This window comes from Marmota monax, unplaced genomic scaffold (genome assembly GCF_021218885.2).
Source record: "Marmota monax isolate L192 unplaced genomic scaffold, Marmota_monax_Labrador192_F-V1.1 WCK01_AAM20220418_F8-fsc00069, whole genome shotgun sequence".
In the NCBI taxonomy this organism is placed as follows: domain Eukaryota; kingdom Metazoa; phylum Chordata; class Mammalia; order Rodentia; family Sciuridae; genus Marmota; species Marmota monax.
In genome coordinates this window covers 1138617-1162414 of record NW_026695243.1, presented here as the reverse complement: position 1 = coordinate 1162414, position 23798 = coordinate 1138617, and the positions used below count along the sequence as shown (strand labels likewise).

At 37.0% G+C, this 23798-nt stretch overlaps 1 protein-coding gene across 1 annotated transcript; it reads right to left on the bottom strand.

Annotated features, from left to right (window-relative positions):
* Nucleotides 1-1204: 1204 nt before the first annotated feature.
* Nucleotides 1205-22719, bottom strand: Baat (bile acid-CoA:amino acid N-acyltransferase). The gene is made up of 4 exons (XM_046457210.2): nt 22611-22719; nt 9588-10112; nt 6495-6697; nt 1205-2681 (listed from the first exon to the last, which is right to left on the bottom strand). The coding sequence occupies exons 2-4, from the start codon at nt 10051-10053 to the stop codon at nt 2088-2090; spliced, it is 1263 nt and encodes a 420-aa protein (XP_046313166.1). The 5' UTR covers nt 10054-10112; nt 22611-22719; the 3' UTR covers nt 1205-2087.
* Between the last annotated feature and the right edge of the window lie 1079 nt (nt 22720-23798).

Genomic DNA, 23798 nt, shown 5'->3' with positions numbered 1-23798 from the left:
ACTGATTGTGTTGTTATGACCAAGATTTTCACATAATTTCTGTTCTCTCGACAGACATCTTTCAATGGATCATTAGAGATTTGATTTATTCATTTTAATTTGGAGCAATTTTGCTTTGAAGAGGACAAAGACATTGAAATAACAAATAAACACATTTCTTTGTGTGCATGTAGTTTTTTGGGGGTGTGAGGGGTACTGGGGCTTGAACCCAGGGGTGCTTAACCACTGAGCCACATCCCCAGCCTTTTTAAATATTTTATTTAAAGACAGGATCTCGCTGAGTTGTTTGGGGCCTCACTAAGTTGATGAGGCCGGCTTTGAACTTGCGATCCTCTTGCCTCAGGCTCCACAACCTGGGATTACAGGCATGCACCATCGCGCCCAGTCCATTTCTTAAAGTAATACTTAAATTAGTAATAAGTCATAAATTTATAAAATAGTTTTTGAGAAATTATCATTATTACAGAAATTATTTAATTTCATCATATAAATTGCTATCAATAACATTATTATGTCACTCTCAAAGTGATATCAACATCAATACACTTATGTAAAGAATTGGCATCAGAGTTCACACCTATTTATCTGAACATACAAATGCACAAATTTAAGAGTCATGTAAGCTATTCAATATGCAACTGCAAGATTATCATACTCAATATGAGGTTTTCAAATATGTGAAATGTGACCACTTCTCTGAGTGAGAGAGGAAAGAGCTATTTGTTCTACTTAAACCAAATAGGATTATTTTATTCTAAACAAAGAAAGTATCAGAAAGCACACAAATGGAAAGGAGTTTAGGCAGACACAACTAAAGCATCCTCATTTTACTTCTGTTATTCTAATTTCTCATTGGCTACCCATCATACCTACAAAATCATCTAAAATACATTTCTGCTTGGTCATATTCGCCTTGATTAGCCACGAATCACCTTCTATTCACTGCAATTAGGTAGCTTGGGAATAGTGGGACTATGGTTTTCCCTCTAGAGAACACACAGCAAATCTGACCCTGGACAAGGTCATTTGGATTATGCTATACCCAGGGTCATCCAATTATGTCCTGGGAGTCATATGTGGCCTACAGCCTATTTGTGTGGTGCTGCTGGATTTAAGAATGGTTTTCACATCTATAAGTGCTTGGAGAAAAGAATAAAAAGAAAATTGCTACTTTGAAATATGTACAAATGATAAGAAACACAAATTTCAATGTCCATAAATAAAATTTAATTGGAATAAAGTCACCATCATTCATTACACAGTTACCTATGGCTATTACAGTTTTTGTGCTGTAATAGAGCTAAGGAATAGTAACAGAGACCTTATGGTTCACAAAGCTGAAGATATTTACCATCTGGTTACTTTACAGGAAAAGTCTGCCAGACCCTAATCTAGAGACATACAATCCCCATTATTATGGCTACCTCCCTGAATTGCAAGTCTATGAATCTCAAATTTCTGCTTTCTCATTGTTGAGAATGCCAACATGCTGTACATGTTCAGACACAAAAATAATTTTATTTAATTTCATTAATTTTTGTTGAATTTTTGATTGTAGACTGATTCAATGATCTTACATCCATAATAAACTTTCACATTGCCTTAAAATAACACATTCTTTATCTGGCTCGAGCCTCCCAATAACAACAAAGCAACAATGAGCTATGAGTATATTTTTAATGAGCTATGAGGGATCTACAAATATTTGAGTTTTAGGAAATAGATGTCAGCATCTGATTCTTTTCATATCTGTTCTTCATATCTGTGGTTCATTGTTGGTAAATTTTCCCTTGACAATTGCTATGATTGAGAATTGCTAAAATGATGACTATTTCAGGGCAGGTAGAGGCATAGATTATTTCTACAAATAAGAGATTCTCAGTGTATAATATTTGGTTCAGTGGAAACCATTTCCCTTTCAAAAATTAAGACTTTACCATTCCCACTCCTCCTGCCCTTTTTTTTTTTTTTTTTTTTGGTTACAACTTCCCTCTTAACAGTAAGAGATCAAAGGTCTTCCTCTATGAAAATCAAGAGATGCTAATGAAGAGATTTTCTTCTCTATTTCCCAGGAATATGTAGTCTTCTCAAAGTTGACTGGTCACCACTGGAATGAGATGCTTCCTGAGAAATTTCTGGATCTCCTTCCAAGAATGTTCCTGTGCAGCTGCATGTGCAATAACCTCTCCTCCCCAGTGGAGAGGTGTGTAAACATTGGGGTTCTTTGACGCCCAGCACAGGGGAGAGTAGGGAGGCTCTATCAAATGGCCTGCCCCAGAATAAGATAGCAGGGTCCAGTTGTTCTTCCCATGTCTCTTTAACCATTCTGTGGCTTTATTAGCTTGTTCTTTGCTATTGGTATTTTTATCATCTTCTCCCACAATGAAGAGGAAGTGCCCATGGGCCTTTTCAATGGGAAGAAAAGACTGGCTGGCCTCAACTCCAATTTCCTTATAAATGCCATGAAACTCTATAAACCCCAAAGCATTGGTGGATAGAAACTGTATAGAATAGGGTATAGGCTGATAGGTATGACCACGGTATACATGTGGAAAGCCATAAATGGAGGTTGGCCCATTTATAAGTATGGTGGCTGTGACTTGTTTTAGGTGAACAGCCATAGACAGTGCAATCTCTGCTCCTTTGGATGTAGCGATTACCCCAATGCCTGGGCCAAAGATCTGAAAATAACAAAAATGAGATGTTATTCTACCCTTCATTTAGGAAAACCCATCATCTTAGACAACCCAAGAGCTTCAGTGACCAATGCAAACAAAGCAAATATACTCACACCTCATGTGTAGAGTTCTGGAAGATAGAATGTGCATTCAAGGAAATGCTCCTTTAAAAACGTATTGAGCTTTACTGACTAAATACTATGGATTCAGCATTGTGTTTGATTCTGAGTTTAAAATGCCCTCAAGAAATATCAATGTCTTAGGGAAAATAAATAAAATGCATGTACTATTGTGAATAATATGAATCAGGGTATAATTGATTAATAAACTTTGTTGCACCAATTCTAAAAGTTTAAAAGAATGGGCATCCTAGAGGAAGAGACTGAGAAAGAAGATGGGTCAGTAGGATAAAGCATGAAATTTGAACAGAGGACTCTAGCTTGCTTTGTTTGCAAAAAAATTTTCACAAGGGAGTTTGGCTCAGTTTTCTTTTTCCTTGTCAATTATCAAATAAGCATTTTTAGATCATCCACCCTATGCCAAACAGTGAGGGCCCCAGGGAAAAAAGGCTCAATCTCTTGCCACCAAGGAACTCCCTGCAGGATCAAAGAAAGACTTTCAGAGGAAATGGACTATGCATTGAATCTTCATGTAAAAAAAAAAAAAAAAAAATGGGAGCCCAAAAGGAGTAGTATTCCATGCTGAGTGTAGCAGGCATCATTAGGTTACCTGATGTAAGGCCAATATATTATACCTAAGGCCTTCTTTTATCCCCATGTAAAATGATACAGAATTATGATGTGAAAGCCTGTGTTTCTGACCATTCTTTCCATATTACGATGCTGGCATGTTCAGGCATTAAGTATGCCTAAAACTGCCACAGTCACTTTGTGACCCAGAGAGTAAGGTGAGAAAATTACAGAAATATCATTTCAGTTTCCTTGATCACTTCACTGATTTGAACCACCTCTCTTCTGATCTATTAAATGAGAGAATAAAATTCTTTATGTTGATATTGTTGGGCCACCAACAGCCACTTTTCTGGGAAATGTAGCCCAAACAGATTTTCCATGAGAGGAACACATGTGAGAACTCAGAGGCAACAAAGAGCAATGAAGTTAGGGGACCACAGGGTAGTTCTTCATTACTTGAATTTAGAGAATAAGGTGGGAAAAAGCAGAATAAGTCTGAAAAAGAAAATAGCAACATGATAGTGAGTACTTCTGAAAGAAGTGCCAAGCAAGTCTTGACTCTTTTCCTAACTAAAGAGCGGTATTAGGCCAGGTTTTACAGATGAGCATAAGGTAGAGCTGAAGAAATATGCAGAATTCAGAGTATAGAAAGTTTGTCTAACAATGCTAGGAAGCCTGGCAAACAGTTGTGCTCTCAAAAGGCTAATTTTGCAACTTTAATTTGAACAAAACAGAGGCAGAAAAACTAAAACTTATTACAATAGCATAGGCAAGAAGTGATGGTGTCTGAACAAAAGGGGACACCGGTGGAAATGAAAAGGAAACTACATGGTTCCAAGTTATTTAAAAGTGTAGAATGTACAGCTAGCTCTCAATCACTGGCTAGGTACAGGAGTGCAAAGAAGGAGCTCAAGACAAGATAGTTCTTTGTGGCACAAAATACAGCCTTGATTGTGTTTGCGCCCTGGCTGCTTGCAGAGTTTCAAAGAGAAACATCTTTTTATCTTTCTATTCTTAATTGGTCTTCTGAATTTTCAGGAAATTTTATCAATTAAATGTTTGGGGTTTCCACTATTTAGAAAAACATAAATGAAAATACCACTTGTGGACAGCTGATAGAAATGTGAGAAATAGGATAAGGGGGAAAAAAACTAAACAAACAGAATGAGGAATGTATTCTCCCTATTTCCCATGCCGCATACTAAAAGGGTGGTTTAAATCAATTAAAGGGTATCTCAAAGATTTGAAATCCTTTTTTAATTTTCATTTTTAATTGACACATAACAATTATATACATTTATGAGGTACAGTTGGAAAGAGCAGATTGGGGTAGTTAACATATTCGTCACTTCACAACTTTACAAACTTATCTTTCTGTGTGTTGAGAACATTTAAAATCCATTCCTTTAGCAATTTTGAAATATACAATGCACTATTAACTATAAAATAGACACCAGAATTTATTCTTTTTTTCTTACTGAAACTCAATATCCTTTACTAAACTTTCCATTTTTCTGGGCTCCCGTTTTCTGAAATTCTATGTCTTAATATGGAAGATAGTCACAGTTATGGCAAGGAGAGATGGGAACTCAATGCATTTGGCCATGGAAGATAAACCAAAAGCAATTATAACATAATTGAACTAAAAAGTGTGACTCAAATATATGCAGACTTTATCTACTTTGTTTCTGATCCTTGGAAGAACAGCAACTCTTGCTAAAACTTCTGTCACCAATTTGGGATCAGGGAATTTCAAGTTTTCAAAAGTCACTTAAAATCAACTATTCCTATCAGGAATTAAAAGGTCTCTGATTTATCATTTAGCAGAAGAGATATTGTGAAGCAGCATTAATGGAAGCACTCAGGGCCTAGGAACAAATTTTGGTTTCTAGGCCTAGATTAATAGTCATAACTAGCTATCTTTTTGACATTGCAAAAACAGCAATGTCAAAACAGTAAAGTCATGCAGCAAGTATAAGGGGAACCAGACTAAGAAAGTGAAAAGCAGAATCATATAATCTCTTTATTTCTCATCCAAGTCAAGCAAAGGGCTAGCATAATGATAACATTGTCCATCTGATAGTTCAAGGACAATTCCATTTAATGCATCAAAAATTGTCATTTAAAATTTCAGTACATTAGTAAATTATCACTAATTGTTGCTTATATTATTATTGCAAACCTGATTCTATATTGGTGATCTTTATATGAAAAATTATATACTATTTACATTTAATTTTAGTTTAATTCTTTTTTTTTAAAGAGAGAGAGAGAGAGAGAGAGAGAGAGAGAGAGAGAGAATTTTAATATTTATTTTTTAGTTTTCGGTGGACACAACATCTTTGTTTGTATGTGGTGCTGAGGATCGAACCTGGGCCGCACGCATGCCAGGCGAGCACGCTACCGCTTGAGCCACATCCCCAGCCCTAGTTTAATTCTTAATAAGGAAAAAAATAGTAGGCAATCCACAAGGGATAATAAGAGCCACCCCTATTATAGCAGCAAAGTACACATTTTAAGATTCCAAGATAGATTGGACTACAATCAGAGTACTAGTACTAAAGTATTATGTTCAGGTCCTCTCAAGTAATTAAAGATTCAGACCCATTTTTCAAAGAAATGCATAGTAGTTGTCTAGGTAAAAATGGTGATGAGAAAATGATAATGATAATAATTGAGTATTTAGTACTGTCAAGTACTATAATACTATATTGACTACAATGCTATATTATCAAGTACTATATAATAAGAACCTTGTTTTCTATAATAGCCTTTAAATCTCACCATAACTTTATGAAGTAGAATCATTATAAGATTATTTAACAGGTGAAGAAACACTAAGTAACTTACCCAAATTCCCTGAACCAGATGAGACAAAGCTAGAAATATAACTCATTTCTGTCTAACTTCAAAGCCAATGCCTTTTGGACACAGGCTAACTTCCTATGCATTTTGTTTTTCTGAGCAAAATAAACTGGATGAGAAGTCAAGTGAATAATATGGGCAAGTAACAGAATTTTGGGTTTACCGAGGGAGAATCTTAATTGGAAGTTAAGAGAAGTAACAGAATATTATGGTTATTTAAAAAAACTAGGACTAAAACTTACTAAAGAGATAAAATTACCTTAGGATGTCTCAGGAGAAAGTTGGAAGCTTCCTCAAAATACTCTAAATCTATTTTCTGTAGTTGGGAAGGCAGGTCTTTATAGCCCCAGTAAGCCAAGGCCAACGAGGCAATGCCACGACTGGCCAGGAGACTGGACCGGTGTTCGAACAGTCCACCAGAACCTCCAAACAAATCAATTACCCCTGGGAAAGGGCCCTCTCCTGAAAAAGAAATAAAATAAAATAAAACAAAACATGTTTGTGTATGAAGGATGAGGAAAAGATAATAAAAATATGAACCCATAAGGGAGAAATGCAATAGAAATTTTGAAATTAATGTATAAATTTTTAAATAGAATCTCCCAATTTTCAGCCTTGTAACTGGGACTGAATTATGGCCTATTGATAAGGGATCCATTTGCCTAGTCTTAGAGTAAAGAAAGCCAGAAAATTGGGCCAGTACTTCTTAACCCATAAAAGGTACATAACAGACCTCAGGAAAACTTGGAAGGTCCTAAAATTATATGCAAAAGTAGAATATATGTTTAAGTATGCATTTTACTGATGAGAAATGTTATAGGTTAGACAGCAATGTGTTAAAGGCTTGATCCAAGGGTGATGGTATTGGGAGATGGTAGAAACTTGACAAGATGCAATAACAGGAGGTCTTCAGGTCATTGAGGGCGTGCCTTTGAAGGGACCCCAGCTCCTTCCTTTCCTTCTCTTTTGCTTCCCACATGGTAAGCAGTTTTGCTCCACCATATATTCAAGCCAGAATGTGCTGCTTTGCCCAGAACAACAGGACCAATCGATTAGGGACTGAAACCTCTAAATTTGTGAACCAAAATAAAACTTTTTTCTTTATACATTTACCATGTCTGGTATATTATTATAGTAATGAAAAGCTAACTAACATGAGAATACAAAGATTTAACTGGGTTCTCAAGGAAGCACATGACTCAAAAATATTTTTTGTTAAAGATTACTTTTGCTACCATCCTGGCTTGATACTGCTCAGTTACACTAATCTGCTAAGTAATGAAATCTCCCACCTAAGCAGATGTAAATGATTAACTCTTTCACTAAGTAATGTTCTTTATTCCCCACTCTCTAACATTTGGTAAAAAGGAGGCATGGTAAGAGAATCATTCTACACTCCCTTTCTGAGGGAGTCCATACACTAAAAGAAATTTACAGTGCATTTACTGGGAGAATTCTATTGTTAGATATGCGATTTTAGCTAAGGAAGACAGGTACCATACACGTTTAAAAGGAGTGGTTTGATTTAAATGAGTATTAGGAATTTTTAAAAATTACTATATTCACTTTGAGAAAAAAAGAAATGATAACTTAATATAGCTTGGTTTTAAAATGCCATTTGAGTAGAAGAATAAGGATGTTTTCTTGCATCTTCTGCTTGGAAGGAAAGGGGAGAACTATTAATAGTACAGAGTACCTTATCTAGAAAGAATGTTGCAGTTGAGAAATGTTTTGAGACCCAACTCAACCTTTTTATGGCCTACACAACTCACCCTTCTGTGTACCCACAGAACAAACACCTCAAGTGGAAAAACTAGTATACACAATGTCCAAAGGGTTCACAAACAATATATCCTGAATCAGCACACCATCCCAACATGGAAGAACTGTATCAATACACAAATTTTTAACAGGGGTGGAATGCTAAAGAAACAAAATTTTGTACTACTTACTTCCTGGTCCTGTACACAGTAAAGTGGTCTGCATGCTAATTACTGGCTATATAAAATTCCAATTTATCCAAACAAGTATTTGGGTCATGGTAAATTTGAAAAGGGAAGATTTATTCCTTCTACACCACCTCTAACTCTATGTTCCTAGAAATCAACCTTAATACATCAAGGGTCCTCAAGCCCTCTGTTATAGTTTAGATATTAGGTGTCCCCCAAAAGCTCCAGTGTGAGAAAGTTTAGAGGTGAAATGATTGGATTATGAAAGTCTTAATCTAAGCAGTGCATTAATCCCCTGATAGGGATTAACTGGATGGTAACTGTAGGCAGGTAGAGTATGGCTGAAGGAGGTGGGTCAATGGGGGCATGACTTTAGGGTATATATATTTTGTCCTGTAGAGTGGAGCTGTTGCTTGCTTCTTCCTAGTGCCATGTCCTGAGATGCTGTCCCCCATCATGCCCTTCTGTCTTAATGTACTGCCTTATCCCAGGTCCAGAACAATGGGATTGGCCATCTATGAACTAAGACCTCTGAGCCCTAAATCAGCTTTTCCTCCTCTAAAATTGTTCTTTTCAGGTCTTTTGGTCATAGCAGAGAAAAAGCTGACTAAAACACCATCTCAGTTCTATAAGTGAAAGATTAAATAAAGGCAACATATTCTGATGAGGCGAAGGCTATGTCCCAAATAAAAGCACTTGTTTGAGGCAGTAGGCCTCAAACAGATCAGAAACCTCGGTCTGGTGAAGTGTTCTGGGAACTATCTTTGCTTCATTCAGAGTCAAAATAAACTTTGAGCAATAGATGTTTAAAACTGTTTACTGGCATGAGGAGATCCCTGTGGGAAATAATTTGTATTCTGGTAAGTTTTATGGCCATTAGGAAGAATGCTATATTATCTGATTTATGGAATATTTTATAAATATGCAATATTTATGGACTCATGGGAATAAAGTGTCTTTGCGTCATCTTCATTTGTTGCACTTTTTCAAGCCATCACATCACCAGCTTATTGTGACAACAATGCAATAACATAGGCTTAAACTGAAATGCAACATAATCGAGCCCCCAAAGGTGCTGGGACACAGTTTCTGTGACATCAAGATGAGAGTCTTCAGAATAGTCAGGCTATAATGCAGATAAATTTAGTATAAATCCAAAACTTTGGAAACCCCACAATGTAGGGATTCCATTAACTATATTGGTCATATCCTTAGACAAGCTCCAGGCTCAGAGTTGGAGTGTATTATTAGCACATTCCTGTTTTGATGACCTAAAGTTAACTCTGATTCTAAGGAAGGCAAGGAGAGCTCTATGAATTATCCACATCAAAACTAAATTGCTAGAAGGATTAAGTATTCAAAAGAAGAAAAGCAAGGATAATAACATCAGTAATTCAACTCACCTGAAGGTAGAAAGAGGGCTCCTCGAAGGTGGCCTTCCTCCACCTGGATCCGTGTGACACCAGGTGCCACATACCACCTTTCCAAAGTCAGGCTGACCTTTGAGATACTAGTAGCTTGATTTCCTAGTGGTGACATTAGGTCACAAAGTTTTATTTGGACCTGGAAAGGGCTATTCATCACATCTCTTTTCAATAGTCTAATTGATAGCTTTTCAGGTTTCAAGGACCAGAAGAGACCCATGGGATGGACTCCCACATAGTCACCTCCAAGTGCAGAATCATGTTCCAAGTCCACCTCACCAACTTTATTGGCCCTATAGTAGGCATGAGAATAAAACATGTTCTCCTTCTCGTCTTTCAGTGATGCCTGAAGAGTCACAATCTGAAAAGGAGTCAGGCCTGTAATCCGGATATGCACTGGCTCATCAACAAGTGCACTTAGCGGAGTAACTGTCAGCTGAACCATTTCTGGTGTGTGGCAATCTCAGATAATTCTTTAGGAAAATCTTCAACAAAACCTCAAAACTGAAAGAAAAAAGAAGGAATAAAATAAGTTAAAATAATAAAGTTAATGAATGGTGAACTAGACCTGGAGTCAGACCTCTTAGGATTCAGTTTTAACTCTCCAGTAGTTTAGCATATCCTATTGTAATCTTCTAATGCAAGATGCCTGAGGGCTTTCAACAAATTTCTAAAAGACAAAAAGCAAGATGATAAGTTTTATAATAATGAATTAGGGTTGAGGAAGCAGCAGTCCAAATGCACATGAATGATGTCAGTACTTCAAGAACATATCACAATTTGTCGTGTGGGAACTCTTGAAAAATAAGGTATAATAGATTATAAAACTGAGAGGCAGCCTTGAAAACAGAATGATTTATTGAATATGTCTCTAAATAGAACAGCTGGCTCCATTACAAATCCTCTCTCCAAACCCTGTAAACAGAATGTCTAACATTGAAGAATTTACCTATAATTGCACTAAAAAAAGGAGGACCTTTTCAAACTAGAGTAAAATCTTTCAAAAACTAAGCTGATGTGTGTATTTTTTCCTAGAGTAAAAATATCTACCACTTTGTATTTAGGATTTAGCAGTTCTTAAGCAAAACTAGAAGCTGACAAGACGTTCAGGGACACAGAGGTCTTACTGAACTTTTTATGATCTCACTTTTAAAAATTAATATTTTGGTTAAGTTGGAGAAAGCCACAAGAGTGACCACTCTTCTCTAATAATCATAACTAGCTGAATAAACTACAAAATCAAAGTTCGTTTAGTTTTTGACTTTGTTTCATTTTAACTCATTGAATTGCTGAGAATGCCAAGAATCCAAATGAAGTGAACACCAGCAAGTGACACACTACTCATAGGAGACAAGAAATTTTCTCTACTACATGCTGATTTTCAATTATGATAAAGCAGAAAGAAAGAAACCCCATGGAGAAAAGTGAGAAATCAACAGAACATTTAATGGACTTTTAATGAATATGTGGAGGCTAGTTTGACAGATTAAAATTCTGAGAAACTCTAACCACAGACTTTCTCCATCTGCTGACTTTCTATACGACTGCATCACATGCTCAAGGACAGGGCATCAAAGACTGAGTGCAGGGAGGCATGCTGGGAGCTGAGATAAACTCTGAGGCACTGCAGGCCTTTGTATAAGTTAAGGCAGCTGCACTCCAAAGGTTGAGGGGAGAAGGACAGAGATAGATGTCCCCACACTCATGAAGCATAACTACAAAGAAAATCCCCTAGTGACTCTTCTTCCAGAAGAACTGCAAATCAGAATTCCCTAGTTTGAAAAGCTAGCATGGCCGTAAAGCACAAAGATCTACCCAGATGTTCCTTCATGCTGAGACCCCAGGCTCTTCTGATGAGAAAAATCCAATCCACAATGAAAACTATTGGAAACCAATGGTGCACTGAACCACACAAAGCCCAGATTCAGCTCAATCACAGATCAAACTGTTTTAGCCTCTAATTATCACTTTCTGACAGAATAAATAAAAACAAACAAACAAAAATCCTTTCCTGGAGGTAAATCTTTATTTAGTTAGTTATTTATTTTTAGTCATCATTATTATTTTTTCAGTGCTGGGAATTCAGACTCAAGGGAAAGCTAGGGAAACACTCTACCACTAGGCTACATTCCCATACCTTTTAATTTCAGACAGGCTATGCATAAATTGCCAAGGCTGGCCTTGAATTTGTGATCCTCTGCCTTAGCCTCAGAGTAGATGTATTACAAGTGTGTGCCACTGTGCTTCTCTCAGTCATTATTTTTATGCAAAATATCCAGGAGTCAATTCTTAAAAAATTATGAGGAACAAAAGAAGTTTTAAAATGAACTCATGAGCCGCCCCCTCCCCCTGCGCCGGCAAGGTAGACAGAACTGTGACCACCCACAGAGCAGGCCCAGCGGCCTGCTGAGGGGCAGAGCCACCCCCCACCCCCCGCGCCTGCCAGGTAGGCGGAACTGTGACCACCGACAGAAAAGGCCCAGTGGCCCGCGGCGGGACAGAGCTTCCAATCACTCCTGCAAGGTAGGCGGGCCTGCGACCCACCAGCATAAGAGGAGCAGCGGCCTGCTGAGAGGCAGAGCCGCCCCCTCCCCCTGCACCGGCAAGGTAGACAGAACTGTGAACACCCACAGAGCAGGCCCAGGGGCCTGCTGAGGGGCAGAGCCGCCCCCCACCCCCCGCGCCTGCCAGGTAGGCAGAACTGTGACCACCAACAGAACAAGCCTAGCGGCCCGCAGAGGGACAGAGCCACCGCCCGCGCCTGCAAGGTAGGCGGACCTGCTACCGACCGGCAGAGCAGGCCCAGTGGCCTGCTGGCGTGGTAGGCACATTGCCCCAATTGGAGGAGGGGCAGAGAATCCGCCCGTGCCTGCGAGGGAGACTTTGCAACTATACAAGACCAATATAAATATATAGGGGGAAAATTCAATAGCACAACAGTTTCACCAAGTAGAAAGGAACGTGAACAGTATGAAGAGACAAGGAAAGAAAGGACCACAAGCAATGCAGGTCAACTCAACGTTAGAAGAGGTAATAGCTGCAGCAGATGGAATGTCAGATAAAGAATTCAGGATATACATGCTTCAGATGATCTGGAGTATCAAGGAAGACATCAGACAGCAAAATCAGACAATGAAAGATCACTTCAACAATGAATTACATAAACAAATCCAAGAAGCAAAAGATCAACTATACAGGGAGATAGAGGTTATAAAAAACAAACAAACAGAAATCCTAGAAATGCAGGAAGCAATAAACCAACTTAAAAACTCAATTGAGAATACTACCAGCAGAGTAGAACACTTAGAAGATAGAACATCAGACAATGAAGATAAAGTATTTCAACTTGAAAAGAACATAGACAGCTCAGCAAGACTGTTAAGAAACCATGAGCAGAATATCCAAGAAATATGGGATAACATCAAGAGACCAAATTTAAGAGTCATTGGGATACAGGAAGGGACAGAGTTTCAAACCAAAGGAATGAGCAAGCTATTCAATGAAATAATACGAGAAAACTTCCCAGACTTGAAGAATGAGACAGAATCCCAAATCCTAGAAGCCTACAGGACGCCGAATGTGCAAAATCATAAGAGACCCACACCTAGACACATTATAATGAAGATGCCCAACATACAGAATAAGGAGAGAATTTTAAAAGCTACAAGAGAAAGGAAGCAGATCACATTTAGGGGTAAGCCAATCAGGATAACAGCTGATCTTTCAACACAGACTCTGAAAGCTAGAAGCGGAAAAATTCAACTGAAGAAAGGTTCTAGTCAAGCTTATAGTTTGACAACAAAAACAAATTAAAAAAAAGAAAGAAAATGGGTTCCAACCAAGAATTGTGTTTCCAGCGAAATTAAGCTTCAAGATGGAAGATGAAATTAAAACCTTCCACGATAAACAAAAGTTAAAAGAATTTGCAGCTAGAAAACCATCTCTTCAAAACATCCTTGGCAAAACATTACAGGAAGAGGAAATGGAAAATAACAATGAAAACCAACAGTGGGAGGTAGGACAGTAAAGGGGGGAAAAATAATCAAAGAGGAAAACAAACCATGTTTAGTAACATAAATAAACAAATATGGCTGGAAGAACAACCCATATCTCAATAATAACCCTAAATGTTAATGGCTTAAACTCACCAATCAAGAGACACAGGCTAGTAGAATGGATCACAAAACAAGACACAACAATATGCTGCCTACAGGAGACGCATTTGATAGGAAAAGACATACATAGGCTGAAGGTGAAAGGTTGGGAAAAATCGTATCACTCATATGGACTTCGGAAACAAGCAGGAGTGTCCATACTCATATCAAATAAAATAGATTTCAAGCCAAAGTTAATCAAAAGGGATAAAGAGGGACACTACATACTGCTTAAGGGAACCATACACCAACAAGACATAACAATCATAAATATATATGCCCCAAACAATGGTGCAGCTATGTTCATCAAACAAACTCTTCTCAAGTTCAAGAGTCTAATAGACCACCATACAATAATCATGGGAGACTTCAACACACCTCTCTCGCCACTGGACAGATCTTCCAAACAAAAGTTGAATAAGGAAACTATAGAACTCAATAACACAATTAATAACCTAGACTTAATTGACATATATAGAATATACCACCCAACATCAAGCAGTTACACTTTTTTCTCAGCAGCACATGGATCCTTCTCAAAAATAGATCATATATTATGTCACAGGGAAACTCTTAGACAATACAAAGGAGTAGAGATAATACCATGCATCCTATCTGATCATAATGGAATGGAACTGAAAATCAACGATAAAAGAAGGAAGGAAAAAGAATACATCACTTGGAGAATGAACAATAGGTTACTGAATGATCAATGGGTTATAGAAGACATCAAGGAGGAAATTAAAAAATTCTTAGAGATTAATGAAAACACAGACACAACATATCGGAATCTATGGGACACATTGAAAGCAGTTATAAGAGGAAAATTCATTGCTTGGAGTTCATTCCTTAAAAAAAGAAAAAACCAACAAATAAATGATCTCATACTTCATCTCAAAATCCTAGAAAAAGAAGAGCAAAACAACAGCAAAAGAAGTAGAAGGCAAGAAATAATGAAAATCAGAGCTGAAATTAATGAAATCGAAAGAAAAGAAACAATTGAAAAAATTGACAAAACTAAAAGTTGGTTCTTTGAAAAAATAAACAAAATCGACAGACCCTTAGCCATGCTAGCGAAGAGAAGAAGAGAGAGAACTCAAATTACTAGTATACGGGATGAAAAAGGCAATATCACAACAGACACTTCAGATATACAGAAGATAATCAAAAATTATTTTGAATCCTTATACTCCAATAAATTAGAAGATAGTGAAGGCATCGATAAATTTCTTAAGTCATATGATCTGCCCAGATTGAGTCAGGAGGATATAGACAACCTAAACAGACCAATATCAATTGAGGAAATAGAAGAAACCATCAAAAGACTACCAACTAAGAAAAGCCCAGGACCGGATGGGTATACAGCAGAGTTTTACAAAACCTTTAAAGAGGAACTAATACCAATACTTTTCAAGCTACTTCGGGAAATAGAAAAAGAGGGAGAACTTCCAAATTCATTCTACGAGGCCAACATCACCCTGATACCTAAACCAGACAAAGACACTTCAAAGAAAGAAAACTACAGACCAATATCTCTAATGAACCTAGATGCAAAAATCCTCAATAAAATTCTGGCGAATCGGATACAAAAACATATCAAAAAAATTGTGCACCATGATCAAGTAGGATTCATCCCTGGGATGCAAGGCTGGTTCAATATACGGAAATCAATAAATGTTATTCACCACATCAATAGACTTAAAAATAAGAACCATATGATCATCTCGATAGATGCGGAAAAAGCATTCGACAAAGTACAGCATCCCTTTATGTTCAAAACTCTAGAAAAACTAGGGATAACAGGAACATACCTCAACATTGTAAAAGCAATCTATGCTAAGCCTCAGGCTAGCATCATTCTGAATGGAGAAAAATTGAAGGCATTCCCTCTAAAATCTGGAACAAGACAGGGATGCCCTCTCTCTCCACTTCTCTTCAACATAGTTCTCGAAACACTGGCCAGAGCAATTAGACAGACGAAAGAAATTAAAGGCATCAAAATAGGAAAAGAAGAACTTAAATTATCACTATTTGCAGATGACATGATTCTATGCCTAGCAGACCCAAAAGGCTCTACAAAGAAACTATTAGAGCTAATAAATGAATTCAGCAAAGTGGCAGGATATAAAATCAACACGCATAAATCAAAGGCATTCCTGTATATCAGCGACAAATCCTCTGAAATGGAAATGAGGACAACCACTCCATTCACAATATCTTCAAAAAAAATAAAATACTTCGGAATCAACCTAACAGAAGAGGTGAAAGACATATACAATGAAAACTACAGAACCCTAAAGAGAGAAATAGAAGAAGATCTTAGAAGATGGAAAAATATACCCTGTTCATGGATAGGCAGAACTAACATCATCAAAATGGCTATATTACCAAAAGTTCTCTATAGGTTTAATGCAATGCCAATAAAAATCCCAATGGCATTTCTTGTAGAAATAGATAAAGCAATCATGAAATTCATGTGGAAAAATAAAAGACCCAGAATACCAAAAACAACTCTAAGCAGGAAGTGTGAATCAGGCTGTATAGCGATATCAGACTTGAAACTATACTACAGAGCAATAGTAACAAAAACAGCATGGTACTGGTACCAAAACAGGCGGGTGGACCAATGGTACAGAATAGAGGACACAGAAACCAATCCACAAAACTACAACTACCTTATATTTGATAAAGGGGCTAAAAGCATGCAATGGAGGAAGGATAGCATCTTCAACAAATGGTGCTGGGAAAACTGGAAATCCATATGCAACAAAATGAAACTGAATCCCTTTCTCTCGCCATGCACAAAAGTTAATTCAAAATGGATCAAGGAGCTTGATATCAAATCAGAGACACGCTGTCTGATAGAAGAAAAAGTTGGCTACGATCTACATACTGTGGGGTCGGGCTCCAAATTCCTCAATAGGACACCCATAGCACAAAAGTTAATAACTAGAATCAACAAATGGGACTTACTCAAACTAAAAAGTTTTTTCTCAGCAAAAGAAACAATAAGAGAGGTAAATAGAGAGCCTACATCCTGGGAACAAATCTTACTCCTCACACTTCAGATAGAGCCCTAATATCCAGAGTATACAAAGAACTCAAAAAATTAGACAATAAGAGAACAAACAACCCAATCAACAAATGGGCCAAGGACCTGAACAGACACTTCTCAGAGGAGGACATACAGTCAATCAACAAGTACATGAAAAAATGCTCACCATCTCTAGCAGTCAGAGAAATGCAAATCAAAACCACCCTAAGATACCATCTCACTCCAGTTAGATTGGCAGCCATTATGGAGTCAAACAACAACAAGTGCTGGCGAGGATGTGGGGAAAAGTGTACACTTGTACATTGCTGGTGGGACTGCAAATTGGTGCAGCCAATTTGGAAAGCAGTATGGAGATTTCTTGGAAAGCTGGGAATGGAGCCACCATTTGACTCAGCTATTCCCCTTCTCGGTCTATTCCCTAAAGACCTAAAAAGAGCATGCTACAGGGACACTGCTACATCGATGTTCATAGCAGCACAATTCACAATAGCAAGACTGTGGAACCAACCTAGATGCCCTTCAACAGATGAATTGATAAAAAAAAAATGTGGCATTTATACACAATGGAGTATTACTCTGCATTAAAAAATGACAAAATCATAGAATTTACAGGGAAATGGATGGCATTAGAGCAGATTATGCTAAGTGAAGCTAGCCAATCCCTAAAAAACAAATGCCAAATATCTTCTTTGATATAAGGAGAGTAACTAAGAACAGAGTAGGGTCGAAGAGCATGAGAAGAAGATTAATATTAAACAGGGATGAGAGGTGGGAGGGAAAGGGAGAGAGAAGGGAAATTGCATGGAAATGGAAGGAGACTCTCAGAGTTATACAAAAGTACATACAAGAGGAAGTGAGGGGAAAGGGAAAAATAATACAAGGGGGACAAATGAATGTCAGTAGAGGGGGCAGAGAGAGAAGAGGGGAGGGGAGGGGAGGGGAGGGGGGATAGTAGAGGATAGGAAAGGCAGCAGAACACAACAGACACTAGTATGGCAATATGTAAATCAATGGATGTGTAACTGATGTAATTCTGCAATCTGTATATGGGGTAAAAATGGGAGCTCATAACCCACTTGAATCAAAGTGTGAAATATGATATATCAAGAACTATGTAATGTTTTGAACAGGCAACAATAAAAAATTAAAAAAAAAAAGGAGAAAGGGTAGTGATGAAAAGGGAGGGGCATAGGAGTGGGAAAGATGGTGAAATGCGATGGTCATTAAAAAAAAATAAAATAAATAAATAAAAATAAATAAAAAAATAAATAAAATAAAATAAATAAAAAACTCATGATTATAAGAGAAAACAATCAGTAGAGTAGAAACGGAAATGGCCCAAATATCGGAATTATGAGACAGAAAATGGAAGAGTAAAGGACCAACCAAAGTAAGACAACACAATTGAAAGTAGCAAAGCTAAAGTACAAAGAGAGAAAAAAAAAAAAAAAGGAGTGTAAAAGAAGACCAGAAAACTTGAGATGTGTGGGACAATATTAAACACTAGTTAGACACAGGAGAGAGATCCAGAAGACATACTTGAAAAAATAATGGCTGAAATTCCCCCCAATTTGTTGAAAAACACCATGCCACAGTTGCAAGAAATTTGATAGAAGTCAAAAGCCAAGAAAACCACAACAATTACATTACAATCAAACTGGTAATATAAAGAACAAATTTTAAAAGCAGCTGAGAAACATAGAAATATTACATTTATGAGAATGACTAATATAAATAATATTTGAAACAATGAAAAGCCAGAAGACAAGAAATTTTAAAGAACTTAAAACACTAAAATGCCTTATCTAATAAAAATATATTTCAAAAATGAAGGGAAACTAAAGTTATTTACAGGAAACCTCTGAGAAATTATGTAGGCAACCTGCACTTCAAGAAATGCTCAAATATTGCAGGGAATTATCCCAGATAGAGAACTTAATCTGTTTGGGAAAGATGAAAATGAAGAGCCAAAAATGTAGTTATCTGAGCAAATATGAAAGTCCTTTTTCAAAATTTCCTCATATGTGTATGCATGTGTGTATTTAAATGTAATTAAAAGATTGTTTAACATTAAAATAATAAAAGAGTATAAGATGTAGAAATGACAAAAAGGTGAAAGTGGGATTAGCAGAAGTCTCTTGTGGTAAGAATCTTCTTTCACTGTTTTTTCAAGTTTAAAAAAATTATTTGCAAGTAGACTATGATAACTTAAAAAACCTGTCAGAAGTTCAGCTGAGCTAGGAAAGAAATGGAGAGCTAAGCTGCCTGTTCCTGCTCCTCTGTCCAGCAGCCAATTAAAGCAACAAGCTAAAACCAAAAGGATTAAGCCATCCATCACTTACTGTGTTAGCATAGCAAAAGTCTGAACTAGAGAAAGTGCTCAAGCAATGCAGGAAGAAGGTCAAGGGATCAGCCCAGAATCAGAGGCCATCTCACGGTGGAGGGAATCCCAAATAAAAGGCTCTGGAAATTTTATAGACCCCCTGGGGCAAGGAAGTGGAGGGGAAGGTTTAGGAATTGGAAAAATACTGAGTAATGAGTCAGAGTACAGAAAAGTGTCTAAATTTTCCCCTTCCTCAGGGCATAAGGAGGCCTCAGCAGAGGTGCCTGACAGAACTTGGAAATTGGGCTTGATCAAAAGTCTGAAAAGAGGCCTAAAAATAGAAGCCCCTGAGCTAGAAATGCAAATATGTGAAGAACATTGTGGACCTGAGTCTGACAACAACTCTTTTCAGAAATTGCAATGTGCTGGCTTATCATGAGGTCATCTTATCACTCGCTGTGTCACAATGTCTTGTATTTCAACTGCAAGACTCAAAGGCAAGGGGATAAAATCATCTGAGAATCATTCTTTCACCTATTTGGGAGTTCTTTCACATAATTTTCATTATATGTGAGCCTCACTGTGGTCTTTCTACAGAGGTTAGTTTGAATTTCCTCACAGGATGGTGTGTTAAAAGGGCAAATATTTCAAGAAAGATAGAGCCAGGTAAAAGTATAATCTCTGTCATTTTATATTGGTTGGAGAAGTCAAAGGCACCATTAAAATTCAAGTGGAAGGCCATAGGCTTCTACAAGCAGTGGGACTAATATCAGTCACATTTTGTGAAATAAAAAAAGGATGTGGGATGAGATGCGTATTTGTGCTGCCATTTGCAATCTTTGGAAATACAATCTACCACAACAAGAAAGGGGGAATAAAGGATTACTCCTTTATTATTTATAATAAATAAACTTAATAGAAAACAAAATACCAACACTGGAGATTTAAACCCTATTATATTAATAATTTCATTAAATATATGTGTACTAAACACTCCAATTAGAGGACACATGTTGTCAGACCAGTTCAAAAACCAGAAACACATTGTAAAGATTTACAGATAAAAGTAAAAGGGAAGAATATTCATGCAACACAAACATTGAGCAAAAGAAACTAGTGGGGCTATATTTAGTGACTTAGATAATGTTTTATATAATTACATATTTATTAACATATCTCAAGCTATTTATCAAGATAGTTAGAGAAAATGAAGGATGTTTCATAAGAAACAGTTTGTCCAAAATATTCTAAACACATATGTACTCTGCAATAACAAAGAGTTTCAAAATGCATGCACCAAAAAATATTCACATAATTGAAGATTTTAACACTTTCCTCAGTCATTTAAGCACATTTTTAAAAAAATTAGTACGATACAGAAGATTTAAACACTTGCAACCAATTTTATCTAATTGACACTTATAAAACACTACACCTCAAAACTTCAGAATATAAACTCTTTCTAAAGAAACCAGCTTACTGATTTTTGCTTAGAATGTAGAGGACTGGATGTAGAAACTTAGAACATAGGACACTGAATGTAGAAACTGACCTAAGAAAGTGTTTGAATCTCTGATTACTGAGCACTTAAAACGACTGCCCTATACAATGAATGGGTCAAAGAAGAAATAACTAGAAAATGGGAAGATATTTTTAACAGAATGATATTGAAAACAAAATATATTAAAAGTCTTACAAATTTAGTTCTGTGAGGAAGGGTACAACCCCCTCTTACAGGCACGTATACATAAGGCCAGGGGCAGCAAGAATACTTCAAGCTCCAAAACTCATGCTTTGTGGACAAAAGCCTTCCCTCTCTCTCCTCTCCATCCACCCTTCCTTCAGAATTGCCTGGAATACTTCAAGCTCCAAAACTCCAATATCAGATGCAAAGATAACAGTCTTTCAGACTGTTAAACCAGTTCTTACAACGACTTGTATAAGATCAAATCCTATATTAGAGGGATGAGGAGGCTAAAGGAAAGGTCATTTATTTACTATCAATTGATATTTCAAACAAGTTCAGTTCTGAAACCACCGTTGGATATGCTGTATGTTGTTCATCCTTGTGATCTTTTCGAGAAAAAATATGGTGAAGGGAAGGCAGAATCTGGTATAGCAGGTTTGAGGAATGAGTATGATATCTGAGTTGTTCAAGAATGAGACACTGAAGGCTGAAGGGTGGGTCAAGGAAGAACTTACTGTGTATGTTATTCTGGGTTTCTCCAGAAGCTGACCTTGATAGAACAACTCAAGAACCAGTAGTTTATTTTTAAGGGATTCCAGGAAACATTAGTAGAGAGGTGAGAACCAAAAATTGATCAGCTGAGGGCCGTGTGTATGTGTGTGGATAGATGGATGGATGGATGGATGGACAGATAAATAGATGGATAGACATGAAAAAAATGCTAGTAAGGATGAGCATATTGAGACAGAAGAGCTGAGAATAAGAATTGAATGAATAAAACATTGCTTCTGTTTCCTGAGGTTACAACGAGTTTATATCTCAAAAGAATCATATTGCATTTGTTACAATATTCAAGAAAATGAACACTTACATTCACACAGCAATACATGGCAAAGCCAGGAATGGAATTCATATCTCCTACTCTTAGCCAAACTGATTAACAGATCAACAAAAATTTATCAAGGATCTATATTTGATAGTCACTGAAAGATTAGGTACAGTCCTGTTTTAACTAAGCTTAAGGTCTCGTATTTCCTTCCATATATCACCCATTAAGCTTCTATTTAAATATCACATATCATCCAGTGTACCCAAACAGAAATTAACTCATACTTGTTTTCTTGATATGTTTTTAATCATGATGATTATACTTAGCTACCGGAAAGCATTTCTGAGTTGTATAAATAGATGTAACATGTATTTTCACAAAATGTAATTCTAACATGTCACTCACTAAAATAAAATTGCTGACTGGGGACGTGGAGAACACTTGCTTGGTGTACACAAGGCCCTGGGTTAGGTCCTCAGCACAGGAAAGGAAAGGAAAGGAAAGGGAGAAAGAAAGGAAGGAAGAAGTCACCTTTCTAACAAAATATTTATAAATAGGACCACGATTTAGTTTTCTAGACTATAATGGTTTCTTCTATGTTCTAGAAAATAGTTGTTAAAAAGAGGGAGAAACATTGATGGGGACGGAAAATATAAAGAAAAGTGATTTCTGATAACCTTTTTTTTTTTTCCTTAAAAATATACTCTGAGTATCCTCATTCATAGTAATTTCGTATTTACATTCTTTCTAAGAAAAATCTGACTGAAGACACTCTTACTGAGCACTCTTGGGTAACTCCACAGCTCTCTGAGATTATAAAAGGAGCAGAGAGACTATTTGTCCTCATAAACTCCTAAATTCCAAACACTGGAACAAATAACCTGATTTGTATTTCTAATTCAAGCTATTTCCCATCAGCTCAGAAGAAACACTCCGAAACCCAAAGCAAAATACCTTTTTTTCCCCTTCCTCTTGAGCCTTCTTTTCCAGCAGTAAAGGAAAAGGACAGTTACCCAGTTGCCCTGAAGGCCAAAACCTCAACTGTGTTTTGCAAGAGCTAACATCATCAGCTTATCTACCACCTGGCTCTAGTTTCTTATTAATTTTTAAACTTTAGTGAACCTAGCCCCCTCCCTTTGCCCTCTTTTCTTTTTATATTCTCTTGAAATCTCCTAGTCTTAGGGATAGACCCTACATTTTATTCACATATTAATTTTCTTTATAGACAGTTTTTGTTTGTTTACCTCTACTGACACTCTTTGGGCATACCTGTCCTCTACAAATAAAGAACTACTGAATAACTCTGAATTTGCAAAGACTTTCTTTCCCAAGGCCATACTAGCTGGGAACTACAAATGTGGTCACAGTAATGGGTAGCAAAATACTTTTTCTAAGTCTTAATTCCAACTTTCAGAATTTGGGGAACACCAAATTTCCAAGTTCTTTCTCCTTCCTCATCTAATTCAGAGACTTTCAAGGCAGCTAGTGAAATAACAACAAAATATAAGGATAAACTCCATTAAAGTATTGGGTCTTGGGGCTAGGGTTTTGGCTCAGTGGTAGAGCCTAGCATGTGTAACGCACTGGGTTCAATCCTCAGCACGACATATAAATAAATAAATAAAAATAAAGGTTAATCCACAACTAAAACACACACACACACACACACACACACACAGTATTGGGTCTTATATGAAGTGATGGACCGCATTTTTAAAGTACAAACTTAAAGGAAACAATTAATAAATTTAACTTCTTTAAGTACTATTTTTTTGGGGGGAGGGGGTATCAGGGATTGAACTCAGGGGCACTCAACCACTGAGCCACATCCCCATCCCTATTTTGTATTTTATTTAGAGACAGGGTCTCACTGAGTTGCTTAGTGCCTCACTTTTGCTGAGGATGGCTTTGAACTTGTGATAGTCCTGCCTCAGCCTCCAAAGCCACTGGGATTACAGGCATGCACCACCGTGCCTGGCTACTTTAAGGACTTCTGATCAGCCAAATACTCCTTTAAAAAACCTGGAAACACAAGCTACAAATTTGCAACGAAATTATGCTACAAAAAAACTGGTGAAGAATTATTAGCTAGAATATATAAACATGTCCCCCCCCAAAAATTATAAAAATATCAAACAAATA

Excerpts from the sequence above, each read along its gene's own strand:
- Baat (XM_046457210.2), bottom strand. The coding sequence starts at position 10,053 with ATGGTTCAGCTGACAGTTACTCCGCTAAGTGCACTTGTTGATGAGCCA. Across the intron at positions 6,698-9,587 it reads AGCCCTCTTTCTACCTTCAG|GAGAGGGCCCTTTCCCAGGG; the intron begins GTGAGTTGAATT and ends TTTCTTTTTCAG. Across the intron at positions 2,682-6,494 it reads TTCTCCTGAGACATCCTAAG|ATCTTTGGCCCAGGCATTGG; the intron begins GTAATTTTATCT and ends TGTTATTTTCAG.